This window comes from Electrophorus electricus, chromosome 17 (assembly GCF_013358815.1).
Source record: "Electrophorus electricus isolate fEleEle1 chromosome 17, fEleEle1.pri, whole genome shotgun sequence".
Classification (NCBI taxonomy): domain Eukaryota; kingdom Metazoa; phylum Chordata; class Actinopteri; order Gymnotiformes; family Gymnotidae; genus Electrophorus; species Electrophorus electricus.
In genome coordinates, this window is record NC_049551.1 from 11148526 (window position 1) to 11170250 (window position 21725).

The window sequence follows — 21725 nt, forward strand, 5'->3', positions numbered from 1 at the left end:
AAGCAATACACACTTAACATTCTCTTCTTTGTCCTTAACTATGGCCCATTCTTTCACGTACACACACACACACACACACACACACACACACAGGCACATGCCCCCCAATCCCCCCCGGATGTGCGCACACACACACACGCACACACACACACAAAGAGGGGAAAGTGAGATGGAAGGAGACAGTGGAATGTAGGTTATGCAGTTATTTAATGTGAAGGGAGAGTTACTGGGGGGAGGTGGGTGCACTTAGAAGACATCCATACCATCCTCTATAGGCCTATTGTTAATTCACCCATAATAACACAATGACCTAAACAACGTTTAGGCTAAACTTCCCCATGTATAACATTTCGATTATTTTCAGTGTCCAACATTAGGCAATAAAATATAAGCTTGTTACAGCCAACCAATTTAAATGGCTTCAGTTCACCTGTGCAACAATAAGCTATTATTCATGGACCAAATTAGTAAAGAACAAGCAAGCAATAAACCCTCCACATCCACATCGGTGGTGTTCAGATCTTAATCCTCAAGTTCCAATTCCTACAGGTTAAAGTAGAACTGAGACTTTAATGCAGTTGTGTTCAGATCCTCCAAGTATTCCACCCTCCCATTTTCTAGGAATCAGGTGTGATGAAAAAGTGCCCAACCAGGTACGTTAACCATTTAATCAACTACGTGGGAACACGAAATTCAGGACCAGACTGTACAAGCAAGCAGTAAGCACTGTACAAGCAAGCAGTAAACGATAAAGGCTATGACTGAGTTAAAGGGTTCAGTCCAGAAGTGGGCAGTTGGATCTTACCCTCTGATCGTGCATCCTGGCTCATTTTCACCAGGAGGTGACGCTCCACTCACGCTCACTGTCCTTTAAAAGAAAAGAGATTGTAAGTGTGTGTGCTGCAAATGTGTCCCAAGCTATTGTGGGCTTTTTTTGAAGTCAACATGCACAGAGTGAAGCGCTACAGCATGAATCATGGCCAATACTACACAAAATTCAATGAGCTGTTCATTTTAAATTTCTTATCATCACTTAGCACTGATTTTGGAATAAAATTCGACCATATGAAGAACTCTTCTTCCCCTACGCCACTAGAGACCAATCCTGGGAAGCAGGCAGTGAACAGGTGTTGACACTTCAGCAGTATGTGACAAATGACCCAAAACCGTAAAACTCAGAGCGCCAATCTTATTTCCATTCCACGATTTTCTGTGCTCAAAATATTCACTTTTGGCATCTGTTCCTAATAACCATCGCACTCAGCCGCAGAACGCAGCAGCGAGTAGAGCCCTGAGCTCACTCGCTCCACTGCAATCCTTCTCAAGACAAAAACATTCTCGCTGACAAAGGGGAAATATATTTCACTCTGGGTTTGTCTCTGCATAACACTTTCTGATATTTCAGCACCCCAAACCCACTGTTTTACAGAGCTCCTTAACTTTGATATGTGATAGTTCAATGTCAAGCAGGCAAAATCACATCAACGCCATGAATAGCTGACTCATCATGTACCAAGATGAGCAACATGTGAGCAAACGCTCGAGGTGTAAAAACTCAAACATGCACTGGCACCCACATGTATATATCTTTTTCTCACACAAATGCACAGAACCTCTCTCACTCACTCAATCCTTCTCTCCCTCCCTCCCTCCCTCCCTCTCTCCCTCCCTCTCTCCCTCTCTCTCTCTCTCTCTCTCCCTGTGGGAACTGCAGTCCAGGCGAGGGCAGGCAGCCAGCTGGCTGAGTAGTGAGCTTTGAGGTTGAGGATGTTTTTTTGGGTCTGGAGTCTGGACTGTTTCTCTCGGCACTCCCTTGGGGGAGGGGTCCTAGCGCCGATCTCAAAACCCACTGCACCTACGACAACCTCCCAGCTATAAGGTTCTACTGCCACCACCTGGCCAAAAGAGGCCGACACATACTGAACAGCAGAGCAACGGGTCAGATGATCATATCAATACACCGCAAAACAAATTCCCACTTGGACTAATGTTTGAAAATGACCTAAGCAGCACCTAAACTGGAGGATCTGTTTGCATTCCCCTCTAACCATCTCTGCTCTAGCTCCTAATGTTTTACTGTGTGGCTGATTTTCAGATGTTTTAGTAAATCGGTTTCAGGTCGATAAATAAATAAATAAATAAATAAATAAAATCGATATTTTGTGCCAGAATCTATGCTTTAAAGACATGTGTGGATCGGAAGTATAGATATTTTAGTATGGAACCGCACATCCTCACTAATAGAAAAAGAGTATCCAGCTTGGACTTCTTGAAAAACTTGCAACCCCAGCTGTCTTGTCAGGCTTCATGCTTTCCACGATAATCAATTCACAAATAACACAAATCAATATACGAACGTCAAATGTAATAATACTACAGAATTGGCAAATGTGGACGCGACGCAACATAAAATGAGAGGAAGACGAAACAGAGCGCATGGAATCAACAATCCCGTTTTTGGTGGTTTAACGCTGATGAATGTACGCGCGGTTAATGTACACTTATTTTTTATTTAGTTTATTTAGGTTTGTGCCACTTGAATATGCATAATTAAAACGACAATGGTCGCACGTGCACATACGAGAGTCATGGAAGGGTCAGCACGCGCCAAAGCCGAGTGACACCTGAGCGGTACACGTGTTGCTCCGAACATACATGTATTCTGTCTTCTAAATTCTCTTCTAATTAAATGCCTACCTGCCAGTTTAAATGATTATATTTTAAGGTTTTGCTACACTTGGACGAACCGAGTTTTATAGAGGCCTCCCTATAGAGTAAGAGTTTTATAGGGGCTTCTATATAAAGCAAGAATTTTATAGGGGCTTTGTATTGTGCATTAGAACTGAATATCTGGTAACCAGCCTTTGGCAGGCCCTTTGGTATTAAAGTTATTTAACACGGTATAAAACAGTGTAGCTATTAGCTGACACACTAACACATGAGATTCGTGACAGTTCTGTTAGTCACCTGTTGTCTAGGTAGGTAACTACTACTACCGCCCGCAAACCCGGTGGACGTTTTGCGATTAGCTGTCCTACCTAGTTAACTGGGACAAGAACAAGCAGTGCTATACGAATAACAGCGGTTTACATTTGAACATGAATTATAGCTACACTGATATTTGATCACAATAGCTAGCCAATAACATCTCATCTGCTTTAACTTGCGATATCGATATAAACCCAAGACAACGGCGATTAAAATATAAACATAAGGCTAACGACCTACCAAGCTAGGTTAGTCATCTCACATATTCTTCATAGGAGTTAGCTAGGTACCTGACTGACATTTTAAACAAAAAGTACTTTACTATAGACACATTTATAATAGACCCAATTACCCCCTTGTTTGAACAGAAATGCAAATTATTCGCTGTGTTCTTAGTACTTCAGCACGCATGCCTGCTTTCAAATATACTTCAAATTTGCTAGTCAACTAGATAAGCTAACCTAGCTAGCTTAGCTTACCCAGCGTCCAAGTAGTAAATCAAGTAGTGACGTGGTAACATTTAGAAAATTAATTTAACAGCTGCTATAATGCATAAGGACAATCAAACGTTCATGTTAGCAGTTTTTAAATGTTCTTTTTGTTTCACTCAACTAACATCTGCAAAATGCAACTTACTTAGGCGTCAAACAAGGTAGCGTTAGATAGCGTGAGTGAATTATGCTTCCTGGCGGAACCAAATACAAACACTAGGCGTATCTCACGGACATTTGATAAAGTGACGCAGACTGGTATGCACTTTTTGTGTTTACAAAATCTCCCCCGGCCCTGTGTAGGTTAGCAGACTCTATGTGAACACAATATGGTATTTATTACAATAATATAATAAGCTGTTTATTTTATTATTTTTACTATCTCATATAATTAACCATCTATTGGCGGTAGAATTGAGTGATTGATGAGTTCACTTAAGTTTTCTTTATTTTTATAGTATCTCTGTGGCTTTAAATGCAGCAGTGTATGCAAGGTTTGATTAAATAACCATACAAATAACAGTCCATCATAAACTATTCCGTTAATATAATAGTGACCACCATAACCTATTCTGTCAGAATAACAGTGGCCACCATAACCTGTTATGTCAAAATAACAGTGACCACCATAAACTATTCTGTCAGAATAACAGTGACTATCATAACCTGTTATGTCAAAATATCAAAAATAACTGACCATCATGACCTGTTATGTCAAAATAACAAAATAACAGTGACCACCATAAACTGTTATGTCAAAATAACAGTGACCACCATAACTTATTCTGTCAGAATAACAGTGGCTATCATAACCTGTTATATCAAAATAACAGTGACCACCATAAACTGTTATGTCAAAATAACAGTGACCACCATAACTTATTCTGTCAGAATAACAGTGGCTATCATAACCTGTTATATCAAAATAACAGTGACCACCATAAACTGTTATGTCAAAATAACAGTGACCACCATAACTTATTCTGTCAAAATAACAGTGACTATCATAACCTGTTCTGACAGAATAACAGCCATAGCCTAGTCTGACTATCACGTGACTCACGACAACGAAGTCGCAATTGAAATCGCGAGGAAGCTATCTTAGCTTAGCTGGTTAGCCAGCTACTAACTTACTGACTTGCTTGTTTACTTGCTAACTAGCTAAGTAGGTAAGTAAGTAAGTAAGCAAGCAAGCAAGTAAATAAGTAACGAAATACTGCTAATTTTGTGAAGCCCAGATGGCGGTCTTTGCTTCCTTTCCGAGGTAGCCGTTCTCATATGCTCATAGTATTTACAAACACCACAACAAGACGTTTAGACTGTTGGATTTGGGCTTAAACAGCAGTCCGATGGAGTGGTTTATGTTCCCCGACGAGCAGAGCCGTACGACTGGCAACCCAAATCTCGCTTCGCACTCAGAAGTTCCCCAGGTATCGTCTTAGCAACCTAGTCATGAACTTTGCATCTCAATTTTAAGACCGAACGTTATTTATGTTGATGGGACCAAAACTCACAAGTAATGATAAACTGCGCTAGCTAACCTAGCTAACATGTGGGTTACATAAGATAGCTAGGGTTAATTATCTGTTTAGGGTTAGCTGACTAACGTTAGCTAACTAAAAAGTTAACCACCCCAGCCAGTAACATGCTGAATAGTTTGCTAATTCTTGTTTAGAATTGAGAGAGAGAGAGGGAGATGTGGATAGCATAGATAGCAAAATAATTAGCTATATTACTGCAAAGTTACTTATCGCCGTTTACTCTCGCATAGCCAACTCTATGGGATGTTATAGCTTATACTACTGTACAGTGTAAATTACCGAGCTAACGCTAAATCACACAGAGGAGATAAAAAGGAGATATTGCGCAGTCATTTGTTACTTTAGGACTGCGTATCAAAGCGCTTAACTCATGTCCAAGAAGAGCGTATTGTCAGCTTTGTGAGGGAGCTGGCTAGGTGTATGGAGCTTCACCCATGTCTAGGCACTGAGAATGAAGATACCTTAACGTTGGTTTGCAAGTGAACATAATCGTGCAAACGCACCGAGTAACTGTGATAACGCTCCGAGCAGTGGGACTAATCAGTGGAAAAGCGTCTATAGCCTGCCTCTTAGTTACAGCAAGACGCAGATTGCGGGACATTTGACATGATGTCATTGACTTGCTAACTGCTGTTAAATGCGACATCGTTTTCCATCCGGATCGTCGGTAACTGACAGACACTTTCCTGTAGCCGATCAAGGTGCAGTGAGCGACAGCCATGTGTGCATCGTTAACTGGACATGGCTTGTGTCTAGCAACAGTGGCGTTTGTTGTTGTGTCTGTGTACAACATCTCCCAGATTAAATTCACTGCCAGCAGTGTCTCAACTGTGTGTCATACTTAAATAGCCTATAATGTCATATTCTACTTTTGCCATATAACATCACAGTTTGAGTATGGGAGGTAATCCGAGTTATACTGTCATAGTGCATTTTATAATGTAATTCTAATGATACTTTAGGCCATGTTCATTCTTCTCTGGTTATTCAATAATTGACAATCCTACCACATTCTTGGAGGACTTTGAGTGCTGGAGCAGGAATGACATCTGTAAATATAGTTAATTTAAATAAAGTTAATTTAAACCCTCCAGTGGGTTCAACACGAACATGTTTCATACAACATACTCATTTTTAATCTCAACACTAACTTCTTTTAGATGCGTCATATAATAGTTAAAACTATCAGGCAGATTAATCATTCATATTTATATTATTCATATTTCAAATTAGGGGTACATATTGCCCCCCCCCCCCCCCCCCCCCCCCCCCCCCCCCCCTCTCTGTATGTATATCATTGTGCAGGCCAGTGTGGAGAACATGGTGTCTCTGTGTGAGAGCCAACAGCAGTATGTGAAGGCCTCCATCGTGTCTCACTGGCAGCTGGTGGAGGCGCAGGACCAGCTGGGCGGTCTGGAGCTGCACAGCAGTGAGTCGGCGGAGCAGGCCCACGCCCGAGCACTCGCCTCCTCTGCCCACATCTCCCAGGCCGAGCAAGAGTGGAGGCTGAAGGAGAGCATGCTGGGGGTGGAGGCTGACCCCCGCTGCAGCCCCGTGCTCGGCCCGGAGGTGGACCGCGGCGGGTTCGATAGGGTACGCTGCTGCAGTGTCCAGCTGTGTCCTTACACGCATTTCATTGAACGTTTTGGATACTGGAGAGTTGAAGGAGAGGCTTAAGCATTTTCTCAGTGACTTACCCCACAGTCAAATTAATTAGGATGGTAACAGGAAAAACTAACAGGAGGTTAATTGGATAATTGTTTTTGCTAAATCCTTAATTCCTCCAGTTTGAAGAAATTTAACTTCATGATATGTTTTGCTGTTGCATCACATATACTATTTGGGGTGCTCAAATTTTGTTTTTGCTTTCTAGAGTATTATAAATGATCCTCTGCCGAGTGAAGCGGATTCCGACAACAGTTTACCATTTGTACAGAGGCATGAGCAACACCTGAAACATTTTGGTGAGCAATGTCATTTGGTGTGTCAGGTTCACCTTGGACGAGGCTTTAAGAGTTGATGAAAGTCTTCTCACAATCCTCTATTTAACGTTCTTGCAGCCTTTCCACTGTCCTGGAGCAGAAAGGCCACGCCACAAGACCTATGATTTCCCATGACCGTGACGGCTATTTCTGTCCTTTTCTTTTTTTTTGTAGCTCCCTGTACTATGTTCATGTCTAACAGGGCTGTGTGTGTTAACCCTTGAGTTAAGCTTCTGACTAGCTGCTGTGTTCTCTGGTTCTTCATGTGGCAGGCATGCTGCACAGGTGGGACGACAGTCAACATTTTCTGGCCCAGTTCCCCCACATCATCCGGGAGGAAACGGCCAACTACCTAATCTTATGGTGCTTTCGTCTCTACGCTGAAAATGTGAGACTGTGTTTCTGTCACTTGTTCTCTTGGATGGTTTGCTTATGAAAGGTCACAGTGGACTGAGAAAATAGTTTGAATCAGAATAAAAAGATGGTAAACATTTCCATGACAGATATGCGTTTTCTTTCTCTCTCTCTCTCTCTCTCTCTCTCTCTCTCTCTCAGAAAGGGGCACTAATGGAGCAGGTGGCACACCAGGCAGTTGCCATGCAGTTTATCCTGGAGATGGCCCGCAACACACAGCAAGACCCGCGCGGCTGCTTCCGCCAGTTCTTCCAGAAAGCCAAAGTAGGCAAAGGGCCAAAGAAGCAGCTAGAACACGTCGCTGCTTTGTATTATGCTACCCTTTTTCCTGAAGGTTTACCAGGGCCTGAGTGCCAACCTCTGGTAGATCAGTGAGTAGATCCACCAAGCAATAAGCTATCCCCGATTTATCTGAAAAGCAGCTGGAGACTAAGCACTCAAAGATTGGTGCACTAGTAATATAGCCCCAAAGCGTTGCGATGTAATGAGGCTAGTTGACCACAAGATGGCATAGCAACAGAACTAGATATCCAGTACTAAGGAAATGGTGATTTTGTTTTCTATACCAGAAAAAGGTCTTGTATGCTGTATAAGAAAGAACAATGTACTTTGATAACAGAGATCAGATTAAAGGTGTAAAGGTAAGAGTACAATGTGTGTGTTTTGGGAATAGGACACATTAGCTTCTTCTGTATGTCTATTTTGGTGACAGTTTTGTGAGCTTTCATTTGTACTGTATATTTAAGGTGAAGATATACAGTGGATGTAAATGTATTGCACTGTATATTTAAGGCACTACTGTATATTTAACATATTATATTGCAACCTTGGTTGCAATCAGAAGGTTGCCAGTTCAAGCACCACTACCACCACCACCACGACGCCACTGTTGGACCCTTGATCAAGGCCCTTAACCCTCAATTGCTCAAGTTGTGTTCGGTCACAACTAAGTTGGATTGGATAAAAGTGTCAGCTAAATGCTGTTGATGTATGCTTAAGCTATGTTTTCGATAGGGTTTTTTGAGTACTTATTTGATCTTTGCAGTAAACAGATGTTTTGTAAATCTCCATAAATGGGACAGATCATAAAAGATTCATTATTTAGAAAAATGCCATGGATTACATAGGTGTAAGGGTACTTGACTTAACAAATCTGATGACTGCAGTTAACCTGGTTGTAGTGGTATAATGTTAAGACACCCCCCCACATACCGTGCTGTTACGCCAGACTCAGGGTTCTGACACGGATCCTTATTTGACCCACTTCTTTAAGGCAGGGCAGGAGGGTTATCTGGACGTCTTTCAAACAGAGCTCGAGGCCTTCAAGCACAGAGTGAGGGAGTACGCCGTGAAGTCTAACCGGGACCGTCCCAAAGGGCCGGAGCAAAAGGACACGCTCCCCAGCTGTCGTCTTGACCCCAGAGAAGTCTTGGAGTCCCTGCCTCCCGTAAGCGGCCCTCTACAAACATTCTGGCCAGGGACACAGGTGTAGGGGAGCTCAGAAGACAATCCAGTTAACCATTTGCTTGACATGTTACCTGATTGGTCAACAGATCTATGATCAACCACCAGTGATGTGGATGCTGTCGGCCGCATTAAAACACCTGTTGCTGATTGGATTTGCTGTTTTGGTAAAAGTTAAAAGCATTTGCAGCTTCTGCAGGAGAACCTTGCACATCTTGTGGCGCCATTTCCATCCTGATAGTTCAGTTGTTTAAACCAATAAACCAGAGCTGGGAGAGTTGGAGGTAAATGACAGGGATTAAGTTTCAATGCAAAAAAAAAAAGACTTAAGAGGAAAAAAAACAACAAAGAACTGGAGTGTGTCCCATCCTGAGATGTCTGGAGAACTGGAGTGTGTCCCATCCTGAGAAGTTAAACCTTGTCATGATCACGACTGTGGTGGTTTGGAGCAGAGAGCTCATTGCCTGGCTGTTCTGTGTAGCGTATACACTACAGGCGGCAAGAAGAAACTGTAGCAGAGCAATTCCGAGCATGTCTGATATTCCCATAAGAGTCCCAGACGTGGATGCGGATCCCCCCTGCTATCTTATATCTCACACACAGAGTGCTGGAAATGGGTGCTCTAAAGATGACAGTTCATGATTATTGTGAAATACTGGTCAGGTTAAGTATTGTAAAAAAAATCAAGAAATAATAATGACAACAGTGACGATAATACTAATCCGACCTAATCTTGGCTAATTGTATTTGCTTTTAAACTTTTTACCTTTCAGGAGCTAAAGGCCTGTATCCAGTCACAAGACATGCACATTCTCCAGAATGTTCTTAGCACCATGAATCCACAGGTACGCACAATGCTACACAGGATTGCTCTGATAGTGACCTCCCTCTGTTAAAGGAATTAAACACGGTGAATTCACAAAACAGTTAGCATGACATAGCGTCACCTGGCAACCTTGGCATTCTATTCGGACCAGTTATAGCTGACTAAAAAAGTGGAAACGTTACTTAGTTTTATATATAGTAACATTTGTCTATATAACCGTGTGTGTAAGATTGAATTGCTAAGGAAAGCATTAGCTTTCCTGCAAGTAGAATCCTTCTATTCTGAGCTCATCTGCGCATGTATTAATGGGTTTGCCACCTGCATGTTTTTGTATATTGCTTTGGATCATGTGTTATGCATGTTGGGATCATGTGCTACACGTGGTGTAAGTACGGTATGTGGTCATTCTTCAGTTGAAAAATTCAGTTATTTAACCGTTACAAGGTTCCAGCTTGTTGCCCTGAACAGGAAGGAGAGAGTATTCTGTCTCTCACCTACACACCAACATACAAATCTCACACCTATTTGCCCCTGAAAATTACTGCCTGATAACTGTGTACGGGAAGGAAGTATTTTGAGAGGTAAGCCCAAGCCCACCCCTCACAGATGGCACGTTGAGCCAGGACCTTCAGAGATGTGGGCAGGAAAGCAAGCAGATCGCCCCCGGTCTGCTTGCATAGAGCAGTAACTCTGTAGGTGTAGCACTGCTTCCTGTGCTCAGCCCTCTGCTTCCACCGTGTGCATGCACACTTTGACACTTTTAGTTCTTTTCCACCAATCAGGAGCAAGTTCCGTTCTGGTTTGCACCTTTAATTTCGAATTGTTTGGCACATTCCCACCAAAATCAAGAGTTTCCAGAACCCCAAAGGTTTTTTTTTTCCAGCTGGAACAAAAGAATAGTAGATTCTTCAGTGCGAGTCATGAAGACATGCAGGGGCATCAAGTTTTAGAGGAAAGCGTTATGCTGGAGCCGGACAGATTCATTTGCCAGCGCGTTACATTGTGATCGATGGCGTGGTGGGTAACAGACCAGCAAAGCAGATGACTGGGGCAATGAATTCAGCTACCACAACTCTGAAAACTGACCCTGCATCTCCGTCCACATCAGCCATTAATGACGTTCGGTTTTGCCAAGGTTTTTGTTTTCCTCTATTGATTCTCTTCTCAATGGTGGTAAACGCTCATGGTTCTAACACAGGGATTAATTTTTAAAGTATTTTATGGACAATATTATGACTATTAGAGATAATATCCTATCTCCCTCCTCATGCGTGAAGGTTTCTCCTATTGGCCTTAATGTTGATACTCTGAATCAGTTTACCTCAATCACTCTGGATGAGTTAAAAGTTTGTGCAGCGCTTGGAGCCCTCCTCTAATCCCTATGATGTTAGAATCTGTCGCTCCTCATCTGCCAGCATGCTTCCTCTTGGAGTTTAATTAGGCATTTCAATATTTCTTATCATCTTGATGCAGATGATATGCGGCTGTATCTTTCCATCAATCGTAATGGCTTCAGTAGAGTAGCTAATCTAATGGAGTGCACTGATGCTATTAATGACTGTAATTGTCTCTAGATAAATGTCCTGGTTATTGGTCTTGATGACATGCCTAGGGATTTGGAGGTGACTCGTAGCTCACTTTAGATATACGTTAATACTTTTCTTAGAAATGTAGGTGTTTTTGAGTGTAATTTACAATTTTCAGTGCATATTAAGACACTTGTCTGTTTCTTCCAACTAAGACATATTGCAAAGATCAGATGGATTTGGTCTTTCCAGCACCTAGAGTTATTCATGCATGTCTCATTTTTTTTGGACTACTCTAATGCTTTGTATACTTGCCTTAATCACAGAGCAATCGCAGTTGGTTCAAAATGCAGTCCATCAGCCCTTGTATGCAAACTAATCGTAAGGAAACCATCAGCCTGGTTAAGCTAAGTATTGGTGCTTACTTGCAGGGCTTTACATGGTGAGGTGCCTGAATACGTTAGTGAATACATTAGTGACCATGTCACTGAGACCTTCTAATAAAGGGCTCCTTGTTGTTTAGGACTAAACCGAAGTGAAGGGAAGACTGTTCCACAGTTCAGCTGCGCACAGTCTTCCCCTTGATATTAGACTGAGTCCCCTTCTTCTTTTAAAAATTGCTGCAAGACCCTTTTTTAGTCTTTAGCTTTTCCAAGTTGTGATCATGGGTACTGTGGTTGTCTGTACTGGGGTGTTTTGTTTTTTTTTATCCTTCATTTCAAGTTTTGTTTTAATTATTTTACTGTGACCACACGCTGTAGCTTTGCCTTAGAAAGTTGCTATATAAATAAAGTTTAATTACTTTTCATTATTATTATTATTATTATTGCCGCCTGTCTTCACACCAATAGTTGAGCCCTGCTTGCTTTGTGGATTAAAACAAACATCTATAACAGCACAAATTCTTGCAGGTAATTGCACTCCACCATCTTACCACTGTTTACTTCCATTGTGTGTTGCACCACACCCTCCATTGATGATGCATCCTTGGGTCCAGTAAAAATGGGTGCAAATGCAGGCCGCTTCTCTGAATAGCACTAAGGTTCTCAGAAGTGCGACGCGGAACCCGGTCCTCGCTCGTAGAAAAGGGATAACGGACGCTCTAATGCTCACGCGTCCACATTTCTCTTTGACCTGTCAGTGTGTCGCTCTCTCTCTCCTCCCACCAGGTGGCGGAGTATCATATAAAGCGGTGCTTGGAGGCGGGGCTGTGCGCGACCCCAGGAAGAGGCCCAAAGGAGGATGACTGGGAAACGGAGGAGCTGAAGATGATGGAGATGTCCTAGGGCAGGAGGTGAGGGTGTCGGGGACGTCCTAGCGCAGGCAACCCACTCCCACCACCGCCCCCGCTGGGGCTTCGGCTTACACGCCACTGATCTCAGAACTGCGACAGACGGCAGCCGTCTAGCACACCCGCTTCCACCCAGTGGGCCTTGTAGATCAGCGGCCTCCTAGAGACTCAAACGCAGGAGCACGGCCTCGCTTTCTCACTTCGGAAGTTTACGTTCAAAGAAAACACGGCAGTAGACGTCTGAGGAAAGGGGCTGCGCTCACAAACTTGGGGCTTTTTAGTTTTGTATCAATGGCTGAATGCGTGCTGCACTTTATATTTGATTAAGATTAAAGTATATAAAAATAAAGGCAGGGTGTTTTGTTTTGGGTTTTGGTTTTTTTTGTATACTTTGGGTTACATTTCTCTTATGATTACAACAGAACTACAAGCGGGGGGGGGGGCCTTTGTGTGTGTCGCTCTCCATCCTTACGCATGAGGATGTTAAACGTGCCTCCCTTACCAGAGCTCTATAGTGGCTCTAGCATGTGATCTACAGCAGATACAAATAAAGCACTGGGGCTGAAACGATTCCCCTTCTGGCAAAATACATTAGTGTTAATGCTCTGTGTAGTGCACCACGGCGGTATCAAGGCTGTCTCCACAGTAGTAGTGAAATCCAGTAATATATTTTTGAAGTCTGAACATCAAAAGATTATTGCAGAACATGATCGAATTACACCTTTAAATGCAGCACTCATCCTACATTTGCGTTCTAGCTGCGGTGTAGGCGTGGAAACTGCTGAGTCACTGTGGTGCGTGGCGAGAGTAGATTGCGGTTGCAGATCTCGCTGGAGCAGACCTGAGGCACAGTGCGGCGGTCCTGAAGAATACCGCAGGGCTAGTACGCATGCTGGCACTCACTCCGGGCTCTCGTGTGCTTTTGAGACCTGCACAAAGTGATGCATCTGAGCCTTGAACAAACGTGTGGACCCAGTTCCGGGTGGGGCAGAGAGGCTGGGTTGTCCGAGGCTGCTGCCCTTACCTAAACTACTTTTTTTATGTGCAAAATAACTTGCGTGCGGTTTGAATTGGAAGCAAATGTCAGTGTTATCCCTTGCATCCAATCAAAACGGAACATTCTGCATGGTTTACTAAAAAGAACATTTATTCTTTTTAGCATGCTCAATTAATGCAGTGACATGGAATCAGTTATAAATGACAATGATCTTGGAAAAATACATAGAACAATTTAATTATTTTTTAATTATTTCTAAAAATAGTAGACAATGTTTCTATGAAATCATTCACTAAGTAAAAGAAAATTAGATAAAATGGCATCCATACTCGGACAGGAGTGGCTTGTGAAGACTATTTGCAAATAAAATTATTTGATTAAAAATATGAAAATGACAATCCTAATTAAGAAACCCACAAAACACTGACAGGTTCAGCCAAAGCTGTCAAAACGTTACATAACAGTAAGACATGTTAATTTGGGTTCCATGGCCAGGATCCCTATACTGCAGCCAGTGTGGGACAGTCAAAGGTGCTGGACCTGAGCTCTAAAACTAAACGCTGACAATAGTGCACTTCGAAAAACATGAGATTGAGTTTAAATCTGTTCTTACATAAGTGATCAGTTCCTGAATTTCATTCTACAAATCCTTCCTATTAAAATCATAGGATTATAAAATCTATTATACATCATAGAATTGCTAGTCTATAATCACCTTGTAGCCCATGGTGTACTCTGCTACAGCAGAGAGCTACAGGTGCTAAGGCAGTGGTTATGGCAAGGCTTTCTTAACAATCAAAGCAATGATCTTTTTCAACATCAACTGGATGATGCACAAGATGGGCCTGCTTTCTGTAACAACCACAGTGATCAACACTGACGTCAGTGATTCACACTGACCCGAAACACAAACTAAATCCTTTATGTCAGTTACTTAGTGGCAGAAAAAGGCTTAAGCTCAAAGCCTTCGGTTAAACTGGAATCTAATGCAGTTTGGCACTGTATTGCCATTCGTCACAGAGGCTCGTACAGTCAACAGCACAATGGGCTTTGGACTCCATGCATCATGGTTGTGGTAAACAGACTCGTTTCTATAGTGGAAATGGTCCCAGGGGTTCTACACCTGTCCACTGACCTGCTGGGGATGTGGAATTTTCTTGCCGAGGAAGGCATGAACATGAGGCCAGATTTTGTTGGTTTCAGTCCCCGTAAACGTCGTCAACACTCCTTTGCTCCTGTTAATTCAGTAGCAAATGTACATACAAGAATCATTGTAGGTATTATACTGTTTGAATAGCCTTATATGTAAACAGTCTTAAAAGTCACAAGTTTATTTTTGTTGTGGTCCAGCAATTTCTAACTGTACTGTGTCTCATTTAAACATCTGTATCAACATTCAAGAACATACAGGCGACTTGTAAGGAAGGACGTTTCTACGTGCACTCCATCTACCTGTAATACTCCAAAACCGGCTGAGTCTGGTTCTCGTAGGCCTTCAATCTCCGGGTCACCGTCACGGGTGTGTCATCGTCCCTCTGGCTCAAAGGTTCCCCTGTGACATCATCAAGACCCTGTAAGAAGAAAAAGAGGAACAGAAGATTTCAGTTTCAGAAACACTTGGATCATAGGACCTTTACGCTCTGTTAATCTGTTGTGTGTAGCCAAGTTGCAGTAGTGTAAAGTTAATGATTACTTGCACTTTGATGAGCATTCTGAAGCATGTATTGTCCCCTCCCCCGAAAGCATTTTTGAACAGCAGCATGGTTTCTTACATTGGAGTATTATCTACATGAAGAAGACGTGAAGAATTTCCTTGTTCTTACACCAAGTTACGATTTCACTGCATGCTCACAGACCACTCGAATAATTCGCCACACCCGGATCATTTAATATCATTCCCTATCAGTCACCTCCACAGCCTTGCATGGCTTCAAACCAAGGCTAGTTCTGTGCTATGCAGTATACTAACAGACAATGAAAGTTCATGCTTTGCAGGCTGTAGCTTTGTCAGCAGGTTCCGGAACCTTCTTTAACGGGTGTCTACTAGAGCTGCACTGATCGATTGGCCGGTTTTCAATGTGATCAGCCGATCAGTCTCATAGAACCGATTCTGAGCCTGTCCCATTTATATTTATGCACCACAAGAGGGCGACAGCACAGTGACTGCAAGCGACCTATATGCTGACAACATAAAGGTGCCTTGATTTTTTTCACTTGGAAAAGTAAAAATACTCCTCTATTTTATTTGGAGGTTTGTGAAAAGAAAAGGTTTGTCCTATAGGCCAGTGCCCATTTTTATGTCCAGATGTAGCACATTTCCATTAAAAGAAACAAACAAAAATGCTTCTGTATGCTGTCACTTAATTCTTAGAAAGAAAATTGGAATCAACCAAGAAAACTGCAGTCAGTGCATCTCTAGTATCTACTGAAGCCCACATCCTGGAGCTGCAAACAACCCCTTATCAGTTGCACCTTTTCCAGCCTGAAATGACCTTCAGATGAGTGTGCTCCACCCTGCTCCCAGCTGTTGGCCTACAGTGCAAACAGTACTTCACACCACACCAGAGGTCAACGCACTGAATTGGCAAATGTTATGCAGCTGAAGTCAGTTACAGGGGAAATGGTAAATGATTGGTTGATGTTACACCTCGTACAGTAGGCTTTGCAAGCTCACTGCCTTGGCTGAAACAGAACCACAATTTTACAGCGAAGAGCACCACGACTGCGAACCTCAAAGTCCAGGCAAACGTCTGACCACAATAACTCGGCTTTCCTCCACAGTAAGACTACGTTTGAACCAACTCTTCCCACAGAGGGCACACCAGTAAGGATGAAAGCAAATTGAAATAATCGAGGACTGAATTCTTCCTGTAACTGCCCTCCATAGCCAAACATTCATCCATGGCATTCATCGAACAGATTCTCATTTACTCAACACACAATAACCCTTGAACACACTAAATCCTCTGAATAATCTTTGACCATATGGACAAGTGCAAAGGTCCCAGTGTAGTAAACTTCCCTGCAAACAGAAAGCCCCTTGTTTCTCATCTCTGCCTTCCTCCTCCTTCTGCACTTCTGCAGACCTGCCTCAGGATTAAGTGACCTACTTTAATGACCTCGTCAGCTGTGTAGCTCATCAGTGTCTGGTGCCAAGCACTGGAAGTGTATCCAGCCAGACCTGGTAAAGGTGCTCTAGAGCTTCTGGCTTTTCTACTCCTTAAAAAAGTGGAAACTGCTCCTGACACCTGCAAGAACTGCACCCAAACCATCATGCTGTCTCTAAAGAAAGAATAAATCCATGCTTGGCTCCATTACTTGTTTTAAATCATGAATAACCTTTTTGTTTTTAAGGTTATAGAGCATTGTTTTCTTATATATCTGTGCCAAAAGAAGTATGTCATTACATTGAAATGTAAATAAATCAAGAATTGTCTAAATAGGCCAACTCATCAATCACACAGAAGGGACTAATAACCTGGCTGTAATCTTATGCATGGCCTGTGACCCTTTCTTGATGATCAATGTGACTGAACAGAGAGACCCAGTCGATCTCGTTACCCAGAATCAATCTGGTGCTGCAGACTCACTGGGATCTTGGGTGGGTTGAAGTCCGTGTTGTACACTCGACCGCTGGGGAGGTGCACCCAGCGTGACGTCAGGCGCTCCTTAATGGTCTCGAAAGGCACGTCCAGATTGATGACTGTGTCCAAGGTGCACATGCTGTCCAAGTTCTCGGCTTGCGCCACGGTCCGGGGGAACCCTGCCGAGAGACGGCTCTGAATGGAGAGTACCCCCAGTTACACTGCCCTTTCCACATCTGATGCAAAACGTCTGGCAAGCACCCAGACTGGGATACTGGAGAGGACATTGTGGGGCTCATTCACTCAATTCACTACTCTGTACCATCACAGTCACTGTAATGGTGATTCTTCTAACCGAATACTAAGATAGCTGGGAGAGTATTGTGTGTATATCCAAAACAAACTTCTTAGTTAACTCCAGAATGTTTCATTAGTGATAATTAATAGTAGTAATTAGTGTTTTATTTATGTAATCCATTATGCTATTTCATACCATTATGCACTTTACATCATAATAGCATTATACTATTTTAGAGAGTTCAAAATACTGTACAAGCATGTCCAAGATGTAACGTATATTGTGTGTGATGCTGTAAATGTTGAAATGATGCATTATAACCCAGAATAAATCTTGTGCATGAACTGTTTTAGGCTTTCACTCTTCTTGGTTTTAACCTGTGTCACTGTAATACAATGCAACAGGACTCATGCCTTTCAGCTGAAGTGTAGCCACTCGCCAGCACTCTGGGTTTATGTGAACATATGTGACTACAATTTATTTGAGGCAGGAAGCATTGTATGAGTTTTACCATCTAAGAGCCAGCTGCTGTGATCCATGTCTCTGAGCTTGGCCAGGACAAGGCGAGAGATGATGTCATCAGGGACCAGCTGACCCTGGTCTATGCAAGACTTCATCAGAAGACCCAGCTCTGCACAATCAGAGCACAAAACATCTATCAGTTCCATGCAATAATGACACAAACACTGGTTGCACAATGGATTTACTGGCTTGCTTCATGTGTTTTACACAGAACCGATTGGATGTATTCCAAATAATTACACAGTGAACTGCAATTAGCTTTCGCTTGTTCAACTTTTACAGGAAAGGCTTCCATTGACATTTCAACAACAACAGCTGGGTAAATGTAACGGTTTTTTTCTAGCTCCACTGATCCCAGACAGCACTGCAGAGCATACAACTGGCTTCATTAATACCAGTGGCATTATTTTTGCAGCAAGACAAAGAGCCATTTCTATGAGCACTGACTCCATGAAACAATTTATAAACCCATGTAAGATACAACCTAGATTACCTTGGATGAAGCCACCCTAGGCTACCAGTAACAACCTACTTTGCATTGTGGAACATGTCTATATAACATGTGTTTCTGACCACAGATTTCCTTCTGTTTGAACTGAAGATTTTAGATACATGTTTTGTTAATACACCGAAGGCATAGGACATATGATTCGAAAAAGAAAAGGGCATTATGTTTAATACTTTATTTGTAAACAACTCGTTTTCAGAAGCATTTTTGTAGACACTGCTTGGCCGACTGGCCGCGTCCGGGTAAAGCTCCAGGGGACCAAGTTTGGGTTTCTTTCTGATCGTGTTAATCTCGCTCTTCTGGACACACGCCGTGTGGGATATGAATGCTGTTCCAAAGCCCAGTAAATAGCCAGATACTTAGGCCAAAATTTCTCTCCTTTTCATGATGCCTTCATGTCCTCCTCGGAAATTCCTACGATTATTCATATTACGAAACAGCCATTATACTTCCACCTAATGGCCTGGATGGCGCAGATCCTGTTCCAATCTATTTAAAATTAGCGTCTGGTTTAGGGTCGCTTCCACGTGTGGAACCCACCCCATGTTGCCTAAATTGGTTAATTTGAATAATATAATTGCTTTGTAGTCCTCATCTCATTTGAGCTACTATTTTAGAACAAATGTATATAACTCAGTCACTCAAAAGTTGTATGCTACTGATAAAAAGTGGTAAAAATGACTCCTTTTAAATGTTCGGTAAAACTGGCGTAAGCCAACACTGACATTAAAAGGGAAAATGGAAATCAGTTAACGTTTTCACAAATGTTATGAGCATTTACGAAACTTCGGCAGAAAGAAAATGCGAATTAAGTCGTGTTTCCATGCACTACGATTATGTGAAGAAACCTTGTATGCCATAGCTACCGTGCAGCATCGAAACAAGCCAAATGTAGATTAAACTCGGTTTTACGACTTGTTAGGTCAGTTTACTCGACAAACCATTTCCATCACTCTTTTTGCGTTCTGGTTTTAGCAATATTCTGACCTTTTCACCTGGTTCACCTGGTAAACATCTTTTTGTGAAATGGGGGGGGGGGGGGGGGGGGGGTATTAGATTTTTTTCATGCGATATTTAATTGTCCATTTGTGTCCAAGCCTAAGGTTTCCTTTCCATCCTCATAGAAAAGATTAAAATTGATTAGCACCTGTGAACGAGTCTTCTCTTGTTCCTGAAATTGATATGCAAAGCTCGCCGATACGTTCGCACATGGATAGTTGTAGGACTCCAGGTGTCTAGTCGCTCAAGTATGTGCGGGGGCCTGTCAATGACGCGCCCTCGTGGGATAAGAGGACTGATTTTATTGGTTTCTTTAGCAGCGTTTCATGTTTCTGCTTCATCATACATATATAATAAATTTTAATTAAACTTGCATGTAAAAAAGAACACCGTTAGTTATCATACTGACATTGTTTAATGTATCCATTGGGTCCTTGTTTACAGATTTCACTCTGACATGGTGGAGATACATGCTACCTGTGTCCAGGGCCATCCGGGATGCTTTAGAAACGGGGTGACTGATCTTTTATCCAAGTGATAAGTTAGTGTAGCTGTGCCTCTACAACGCTGTCCAGTCCTTTTATTAACTTACCGTGCCGTATTGATTTAGAGCTGGAACAGCATGGAAGTGTTATGCCAAACTCCACCATTTGCGGTGTTAACGCTGGAACCAAACTGCAGGATGATTGGGGTTTTGGAGCAGACATTTTTGCATCAACACCCGTACGGCGTGTAGATACTGTGCCTTTAGTCGCGTTCGGACGCCACTGAAAAGGTGGACACCCGTACGAGAGCCCAGGCACAGTGGGGTGATGTCAAAAAGGCACCGAGCCGTGTGGTACAAGACAGAAACAAGCAATTCCAGCTCTGCGAATTGCGGGGTTATGGGACATCTAAAGCAGGCGTTGGGTTTGGCGTTGGTCCAAACAGGAGGAGCTTGTAGGAACGGAACCGCCAAACAAGACTCGCCAAGAAAACAAGTTATAGCTTTTATGATTTGTGTGCAGACACAGGCAGTCAGCAAAGCTTGAAACCCAATAACCAAACCCTAGCGTTTCAAACTTTTTGATGGTGCTTGGAAAACAACGTGTTTTTTTTTCCTTGTATGGGTTTTTAAGAGGTCCCCCCTCCCCATATAACTAAGATGAAAATATTCGCGTAGCATGAACAAAACGCACAAGGTCTCTAGACGTTGGGGCTTTTTTTGCAGTGTGCGTTAGGAGAGTCTGGACAGTACACACTACAGTCAGTTTGGTGCGTTAGAAGAGCCGAGCTCGTCCACTTTCCGAGAACATCCTGCTAAACGAGATCGTCTTAGAGTCGCTTTCAGTTACCTTTGATGTGGAGGTTTGTGGCGCATCTCTTACCCGTCTTTGCATTGATGTTGGCTCGGAGGATATCACCACTGGAAAGATGCTTCAGTCCAAAAGTTTGTGTGATTCGACCAGACACCGTTCCTTTTCCCGAGCCCGGTGGTCCCATGATCACGCCTCGGAATATCCTTTTCAAAACCATGTTTAAAAATGGTGAAAATATCTCAAGACCTAACTTTTGAAAAGTAGACCGGAATCCGTCTCTTTTAAACACTCATGCACTGAGCGACGCAGCAATCCAGTTAACACGGTACTCGGTTATGTGGCCATCTCCGGTCAGACAGAAACACTCGCGCACTTCTCCCTCGCGAGCTCGATGACGTTTCTGGAGGAGGACACCAACTTCACAGGAAGTAGCGTAGATGAGCAGGTAAGGACGCTTCTCTAGAATGGCTTGTTTAGTTTTTGGAGAGTTAAAGGCTCGGATTACGATCCTCTAAATGCATAATCGATTACGCAACTCGGTGTGTTTGGCGGTCGGCAAGGTTGTCTGTATTTAAACGACCCCCCCTGCTGGTCATTGCAATGTCACGTGTTAAAACCACACGGCAAATGTATTTAAAATGTAATCGATCTGTCGATCTGAACGTGTTTTTAAACAGTATTAAAACCAGATTTGACTTTGGGCCCAAATAAGCAGTCAAATAGCTATTCCCATGACACTGATTTCACAGACGCTTGGGAATTAGAGGGGCCATTTTAATAAGACGTAAACGGAGGACATACAATTTGATCTAGAAATCTGTAATCTCAATGAATGTTTTATTCACCAAACTTGGCAACTATTTGCAGATTTTAAATCTGGCACCCTGTACAGAAGGCAAGAAATTAATCTTTTCTACTGTCCGAAAAGAAAGGATGTGCTTGCTAACCACCGAGACCTGAAGTCGTTTTGCTTCTTTGTATTATCATACCGTTTCG

General features: G+C 42.7%; 3 protein-coding genes across 6 annotated transcripts in view; 1 reads left to right on the plus strand and 2 right to left on the minus strand.

Moving 5' to 3' along the window:
* exd3 (exonuclease 3'-5' domain containing 3) overlaps positions 1–3710 on the minus strand; it is a 35450-nt gene extending 31740 nt beyond the window's left edge. Inside the window, exons 1-2 of one of the 2 annotated variants that reach the window (XM_035535436.1) lie at positions 3625–3710; positions 806–868 (exon numbers count right to left, since the gene is read on the minus strand). In XM_035535436.1, coding sequence (XP_035391329.1) covers positions 806–830 — 25 coding nt within the window. In that variant the 5' untranslated portion in view covers positions 831–868; positions 3625–3710. The other variant, XM_035535437.1, reaches the window with a different exon arrangement.
* Positions 3711–4533: 823 nt separating this feature from the next.
* Positions 4534–12889, plus strand: cdc37l1 (cell division cycle 37-like 1). Of its 3 annotated transcripts, none has more exons than XM_027007290.2 (8): positions 4534–4909; positions 6326–6613; positions 6894–6984; positions 7275–7390; positions 7558–7680; positions 8690–8863; positions 9654–9725; positions 12402–12889. In XM_027007290.2, the coding sequence occupies exons 1-8, from the start codon at positions 4829–4831 to the stop codon at positions 12516–12518; spliced, it is 1062 nt and encodes a 353-aa protein (XP_026863091.2). In that variant the 5' UTR covers positions 4534–4828; the 3' UTR covers positions 12519–12889. The 3 variants fall into 3 exon arrangements, with proteins under 3 accessions (XP_026863091.2, XP_026863097.2, XP_026863107.2); XM_027007296.2 differs by having other exon boundaries at positions 4534–4743; XM_027007306.2 differs by lacking the exon at positions 8690–8863.
* Positions 12890–13172: 283 nt separating this feature from the next.
* ak3 (adenylate kinase 3) lies at positions 13173–21293 on the minus strand. Its single transcript, XM_027007319.2, has 6 exons — positions 20799–21293; positions 17914–18033; positions 17111–17283; positions 14973–15091; positions 14656–14755; positions 13173–13452 (listed from the first exon to the last, which is right to left on the minus strand). The coding sequence occupies exons 1-6, from the start codon at positions 20944–20946 to the stop codon at positions 13423–13425; spliced, it is 690 nt and encodes a 229-aa protein (XP_026863120.1). The 5' UTR covers positions 20947–21293; the 3' UTR covers positions 13173–13422.
* Positions 21294–21725: the final 432 nt, after the last annotated feature.